Source organism: Macaca mulatta, chromosome 7 (assembly GCF_049350105.2).
Source record: "Macaca mulatta isolate MMU2019108-1 chromosome 7, T2T-MMU8v2.0, whole genome shotgun sequence".
Classification (NCBI taxonomy): domain Eukaryota; kingdom Metazoa; phylum Chordata; class Mammalia; order Primates; family Cercopithecidae; genus Macaca; species Macaca mulatta.
The window spans coordinates 4042873-4050323 of NC_133412.1; the positions used below are offsets into that span (position 1 = coordinate 4042873).

At 40.5% G+C, this 7451-nt stretch overlaps 1 protein-coding gene across 3 annotated transcripts; it reads left to right on the plus strand.

Moving 5' to 3' along the window:
* Positions 1-4512: 4512 nt before the first annotated feature.
* Positions 4513-4947, plus strand: LOC100426494 (small ribosomal subunit protein bS18m-like). 3 transcript variants are annotated; one of them, XM_077938639.1, is made up of 2 exons: positions 4513-4667; positions 4752-4947. In XM_077938639.1, exons 1-2 carry the CDS (start codon positions 4513-4515, stop codon positions 4945-4947), a joined length of 351 nt encoding a protein of 116 aa, XP_077794765.1. The 3 variants fall into 3 exon arrangements, with proteins under 3 accessions (XP_077794765.1, XP_077794766.1, XP_077794767.1); XM_077938640.1 differs by having other exon boundaries at positions 4513-4748; positions 4807-4867; XM_077938641.1 differs by having other exon boundaries at positions 4810-4867.
* The last annotated feature ends 2504 nt before the right edge of the window (positions 4948-7451 follow it).

Here is a 7451-nt window from a genome sequence, read left to right on the forward strand (position 1 = left end):
ATGAAACCTGAGCGTCAGGGTGGCAGGAGCTGTCAGTGAGGAGTGAAGCAGAGAGAGAGGGACAGACAGCACCACCCACCCTGCCACGGTGCAGTCAGTGAAGGCAGAGGGCTGGGCGGACTCAATGCATTCACCCAGTGAGTGGGTCGCTCTAAAACACCATCATTTTTTTCCAAGGCAATATTAACATTGGCAGCTTTTAAGAGCACCTCAGAATCTGCTCAGAACACATGAACCCCTGCCTGACTCCTAAACCATGGGATGATTTAGGAGACCTGAGTGATGTGCCCAAGGGTAACAGCTGAAGGAGAAGGGGGCGGACACGGTGTATTCCCAGACATTCCCCACTCCCTGTCAGCTCCGGGATCATAAGCCTAGGTGGCAGCCTGGGAGTGGTGCCCTGGGAGCCACATTTGTTTTCGTAGTACTATGCTTTGCTAATGTTTGGGAGGAGGACAGCTAGTACATCACACACGGGACAGCTCTGCTGTGCACCGGGACAATCCCCCTTCCAGCTGGGAAACCAGTGGGTTCTAAAAGGACACTGAACACTTTCCTCTGGAGCGGAGCAAGGCACTTTTCGGTTTTGGCAGCCCAAGGACGAAAAAGCCCAACCACATCCTTCAGTGGAGGACAGACGGAAAGTCGATTTTAGGGACTCACTCTCCACCCTTTCACTCTCCACATCGCACAGCCACCCCCAAGACCAAATGGACAATTGTAGTGTTATTTTAAGATTTAAAATGTTCCAGAGTTCTGAAACACCCTTGAGAACTTTCAAAAGAAGCTATTTCTGTCCTTTGAAGGTTAGGCCAACATTTAAACTTCTACCTGAATTGTCCAGCTTCTAGCATAGTTAAGCACTTCCCAGCTTCTCCAGAGAAAGCTGTGTTCACGATGAGAAAGTTCTTACTGTGCAGTGATGTGGGGTGACACTGCTGGGGGTGGGCAGAGCCCCAGAGAGACTGTTGGAGATCACATGTTTCCACAGGAGTCCTGAAGAAGTGCAGAGGTGGAATAAGATCTCCTTCTGTTGGGCTTCTCCCTCTCCACCAACACGCTCTAAGCTCCCTGAGAAGGCCTAACATTGGTGTGGAAACCATATCTTCATACTTCTGTGGGTCACAAACAAATTTATACACGAACAAGACAAAAGATCATTTCTGTTTCTTTTATGAAATAGAATAATTGTATGCTTTTTCTGTTACCAAACGCAAATTCACTGAACTGTAGGAATTTTAAAATTTACGAAGTTAATCATGAATGCACTCCAACCTCTTTTCTTCTAACTCAGCCTTAGAATTTCAGAGATAAGGATGTTCATCCTCAATCAGGGGATTGGCCCTTTCTTTCTCCTGCTCCATTCTCATGCAGGAGTGATTTGTATGCACAAAGGACTATGTTAGTGAAGAGAAGCTGATGCTCACATGAGGGTCAGATGCCTCTATGCAGTTCACAGTTAAATATGAAATTGAACGTCAGCAAGCAGTTTGGTACAAAATGGGATATCCCTACAAATAGCTGGCATTTATTGAGGACTCACTATTGCCCCAGAGACTTTCTAAGTATATTTACTAATTATACTCATAGGGTAGGGTTTCTCAACTTCAGTAAGATTGACACTTTGAGCTGTGTATTGTAGCATGTTTAGCAGCATCCCTGGCCTCTTTCCACTAAATGCTAGTAAGATCCCCTCCCAAGTCATGAAACGAAAACTGTTTCCGTACATTGCCAAATGTCCCCTGGGAGTTAAAACCACTATGCCATCACCCCCAGGTGAGAAACCACTGCCCTATGACTGTCCCATGAAACATGAAATGGTTGGCAGGCCTGGAAAAGTTACTTGGACCTAAGCTATGAACTGGGAGAAATGTTCCCAATGTCTCTGAACACAATAGTGTATGTTGGGAAAAGCCCTCCAGGGAAATTAAGGGGGCAAATTCTGGTTAAGAAAGAATTCTGGAAGTGACATCTGCAAGATGTCAGAACAGGAAGTGCCAGCCCTTGTTCCCCTCAGAAACACTGATTTAATAACCATCCATAGATAAAATTACTTTTCTGAGAGCTCTGGACTCCAAGAGAGAGTATTCAACACCCTGATGGGGCACAGAAATGAGAAAAGACACATTGAAAAGGGTAAGAATATTCTTACTTTACCCGACCAACCCTCCTCCAGGCCAGTAGAATGCAGCACCAAGAGAGATCTCCTTGGCCCATAAGTTCTCCCATGGGGGAAAGAGAGCATGCAGTGAGCATCTGACTCTTCTGTAGCCTTTTGGTTTACTGCCTGAGAGGCTCACTTCTGTTATGTCTCACCCAGAACACGGAGTAAATCAGAAAGGCTAGATTGCCTGGGGACTGCTAAGAACAACAAAAATAGATGAGGGCTCTCAACAACCAGCATGCAGACTCAACAGCATGCTCGTGGTGCACAGCAGCAGGCCACCTGCCCATGGATCCCAGCAGCAAGCCTGCTTACCCACTGACCCCAGCAGGTGGCCAGCGTATAGATCCCACCAGCCAGCCCACTCAGAATCTCTGGCCAGCCTGACTGGTGAAGGGCTTTCCCTGCTGAAGTCAGCCTGTAAAGATGAAAAGAGATGACTCTTTCTTCAAAAGTACAGGCACCAATGCAAAGCCATAAGGATCACAAAGAATCAGGAAAATACAATGATGCCCAAAGAACACAATAAACCAGTAACTGATCTTTAAAAAAATGGAGACCTAAGAACTGCCTGGAAAAGAATTCAAAATAAGTGTCTTAAATAATCTCAGTGAGCTATTAGAGAACACAGAAAGAAAGCCACATGATATCATGAAAACAATACATGAACAAAATGAGAACTTCAACAAAGACATAGAGATGATAAAAGAAAATAAATTTTGGAGCTGAAGGACACAATGACTGAACTGAAAAATTTCAGAGGAAACTTCAACAGCAGACTTGATCAGGTAGAAGAAGCATCAGTGTGCAAAAAGAGAGATCATTTGAAATTATCCAGTCAGAGGAACAAAAAAAAAAAGAAACAATTTTTTCAAAGTAAAGAGAACTTAAAGAACTTATGAGACATCATTAAAGGTACCAACATATGCTTTATGGGATTTCTACAAAGAGAAGAGGAAGAGAAAGTGGTAGAAAACTTATTTAAGGAAATAATGGCTGAAAATTTCCCACATCTGGGAAGGGAAATAGACATCCAGTTTCATGAAGCCCAAATAACCCCAATTACCCAATTAGAAGAGTAAAAAGAAAAAAGAATTTAAAAAAAGAATGAATAGGGCCTACAAGAATTGTGGGGCACCATCAAGTGAACTAATTTCCACATAACAGACATTCCCAAAGGAGACAAAAGAGAAAAGGGCCTAGAAAACATACTTAAATAAATAATGGCTAAAATTTTTCCAAATCTGAAAAAAAATGACACCATCCAGGTACAAGAAGCTCAGAAGTTACCAATAAAATTTAGTCCAAAGAGGAAATCCTAAAGGCACATTATCACCAAATTTACAAAAATCAAAGACAAAGAAAGAATGCTCAAAGCAGCAAGAGAAAAGAAACATACCAAATGCAAGAGATACTCAATACAGCTTTCAGTGGATTTCTCAGCAGAAACCTTGCAGGCAAGGACAGAGTGGAATGCTGTATTTGAAGTACTAAAGGAAAAAATTACCAACCGAGCATATTGCGCCCAGCATAGCTATGCTTCAAACACTAAGGCAAGATAGACTTTCCCACACAAACAGAAGCAGAAGGAATTCATCATCACCAAATCTGTGTTATAAGAAATGCCAAAGTTGTACACATGGTAAACACAAAGCAAAAACCTGTAATAGATATATTATAAATAAATGGCACAGAATCAAAACATACCACTAGAAAAAAATCACTTAACCATGAAGGAAGACAGTAACAGAGGGAAAAAAGAAGAAAAGGTCTAAAAAAACAACCAGAAAACAAATAAAATGGTGGTAATAGACCCTTACCTATCAATAATAACCTTGAATATAAATGGATTAAATTATCCAGTTAAAAGACAAAGAATGACTGAATGGATAAAAAGCAAGACCCATGGCCAGGCAAGGTGGCTCATGTGTGTAATCCCAGCACTTTGGAAGGCCAAAGTGGGCAGATCACAAGGTCAGGAGTTCTAGACCAGCCTGGTCAACATGGTGAGATCCCATCTCTACTAAAAATACAAAAATTAACCAGGCATGGTGGTGTGCACCTGTAATCCTAGCTACTCAGGAGCTGAGGCAAGAGAATGACTTGAACCTGGGAGGCAAAGGTTGCAGTGAGCCAAAATCATGCCATGCATACCAGCCTGGGCGACAGAGCGAGACTTTGTCTCAAACAAACAAACAACAACAAAAAACAAGACCCAGCTATATACTATCTACAAGAAACTCATTTCACCTAAACCTGTGTGATACAGCAAAAGCATCTCAAAGAGGGAAGTTCATAGCAATAAATGCCAACATAAAAAGGTAGAACCAGTGGAGGAATGTGGAACCATGGCCACTATAGTTGCTGTTTGCAGTGGTCTGGGGAGGAAGAAGTTGACACACCTCGTAATGGCTGCTGTTAGCCTTACACATCCCAGGACTCACGTGGTGCTATGGAGAAGAGGTTGTTCACAATATAAACAGATATCCACCAATGAGGACCTGTCCATTCCAATGGAAAATTCTTATAAAGAAGCCCTTAAGAAATGTATCTTGTGTGGAAAGCATGTCGATTTTAAGAATGTACAGCTTTTGTCCCAGTTTATTTCTCCATTTATTGGATGCATTTGTGGAAGGCACAAAACAGGTCTTTGTGGGAAGAAACAGAAAGAAATCACAAAAGCAATTAAGAGACCTCAAATAATAGGGCTTATGCCAGTTACATACAAGGATGCTGCATACCTCAAGGACCCTAAAGTTTGTAACATCAGATATCAGGAGTAAATTATACCATGTTACCACTAATAAACTTATTTTACAGTTAAAAAAAAAAAGGTAGAAAGACTTCAAATAAACAGCCCAATGACACACCTCAAAGAACTAGAAAAGCAAGAACAAACCCAATGCAAAATAATTAGAAGGAAAAAAATAATAAAGATTAGAGCAGAAAAAAATTAAATTGAAACCAAAGAAAACCATATAAAAGATCATTGTTGTTTTGTTTTCTGTTTTAGTTTACAGAGAGTGTATTCAAGCACAAAGATTTAGGACTGTAACCCAGGACATGCTTCCAAGTTGTCTTGGGGAGTGCTCCAGAGAACAAGCAACAGACTCAAGTTTTTAAAGAAAACAAAGGATGAATCAGGAGAATGGGCAATTACCAAAGTTGTTCATCAGCAATTCTCATTGGTTTACGAAAATGACATTGGTTAATGATTGGCTATCCATTGTTCAATGATAGTGTGTATGGCATTGTATGGCTACTTGCTGTCAGTTAGTCTAAAGCCCACATAGCAGGTGGCTTCAAGAGGTAATTATCTCACTCAAGCGGTAGTGAGACTTGACTGCTGTTACATTTTAAATGCTTTTCTGAGCCTAAAAATTTAAAGATTTATTTCTCATTTCTCCCTTTTGAGCAAAATCTTTCTTTTTGAAAGAACTGATCAAAATCTGAGTGTCAGAAAGCTCACTTCTGAGAGTCCTGTCTCACGCTGAGGCGGGAAGGAGGAGAAGTCTCAGTGAGGAATTTTTATTTTAAGAGCACTCAAAAGTAAAATTAGGATGGCATCACAGAGTGGCAAAGAATGGGACCTCAGTTAGATCCTTGATTTATCACCTGTTCAATCATCTCTAGTCTTTGGAAATGCCATCATTTCAGTTTTCTTGGAAGAAGTAATATATAAGGATTATAAACAAAAAGAGAATTTGTATGAAATAATGAAAAAAACAAAAAGACCAGTTTCATTAGGGAGCCAACTGAAAACATCATGAAGAAAATTAAATCCAGGTTCTTCTTTAGAGATTTGTTGTAGCCAAGAAATAATTCAGAGCTTAGTCCAAACTGTAAGAAAATAATAATAACTCAGAAACAGTGGTCAGGGCTAGAATCTAATAAAAAATGTGTATCGTTTCCTGTGAAACAGTTTTTCTTTCTCTAGTTCCCCATTTTTTACCAAAGGTAAATATTAGTAGGACCAACTGACTTCTAAAATAAGTGTCCACATGACATTTGACCTGCTTATTTGTATGAAATACAACAAGAATAGTGATTAGCCCTAAAGACAGCTTTGTAAGTTGGCTTTACTGGAGCTTTTTCATAACAAATTTCAGATTAGACTTCCAAAGCCTCTTGAGGCTGGGAAGCCAAGCCATGAATTCACCATTAGACTTTGCTGTAATACTTACACAAATTGGGTGAATTCCTGTCTTCTCAAGGTCCCTAATTATCCTGAGGTTCCTGGGCCTGTCTGAATTTGATATTCTTTTCTTACTGTAAGGTCAGGAACCTTATAAGAGAACCATATAGACAATGTACCAGGCCAGTCTTTCTCCAAGTCTATTGGTCTTATAAAGCCAATTTCATTCCCTCAAGGCAGTCTGGTCATATCCGAAAATGTGACATTCCAGTCATTATGTTGTGGAAAACAGATTCTTATTGAACTTATGAAAATATCTATATTGCCATAAAATAAGAACATTCAAATACTTTCCAAATTTTGGAGAAATCAGGTCGAAAGAAAGGCAAATGTTTTAACTTTTCTCATAAAACTCTACTTTACCCAATTGCTATAAGCTATAAATACCTCAAAAAGAAAAAAAAGTTTGGCTCTGAAAACAAAATAGAAAAAGAATTGGTAATGTTTCAACCAAAAAAGTCATAAAAAGCATTTCAGTTTTCTATCAGTTCAGTCCCATGTAATTAACTTTTGTTCTGCTTGATGTTGGGTTAGCAATCCTCATGAGAACATCAACTTTTTATCATTATTATTATTATTATTATTTTGAGACAGAGTCTCCCTCTGTGGTCCAGGCTGGAGTACAGTGGCACAATCTCAGCTCACCTCAGCTCAATCTCCACCTCCTGGGCTCATGTAATTCTCCCCCCTCTGCCTCCCGAGTAGCTGGGACTACAGGCATGGGACGACGTGCCTGGCTAATTTTTCTACTTTTAGGAGAGACAGGATTTTGCCATGTTGCCCAAGCTGGTCTTGAACTCCTGGGCTCAAGTGATCCACCAGCCTTTGCCTTCCAAACTGCTAGGATTACTGGCACAAGCCACCACGCCAGGCCCACATCAGCTTTTTAACTGAAGTCCTGAAAGTCTTTACCTATTCCCATGGTATTATCTTGAAAGTTATGAGAAATCTGTGTTCACAAGTACTTGTCAATATTCCTTCTATGAATTTCCTTTTGCTGACTTGTCAGATTCTGGGTTCCCTTCACTGCAGCTTCAAGCAGAATGGCTTTGGTGTCCTACTCACAGTGCCAAAACTACAGGGTCCAAGGGA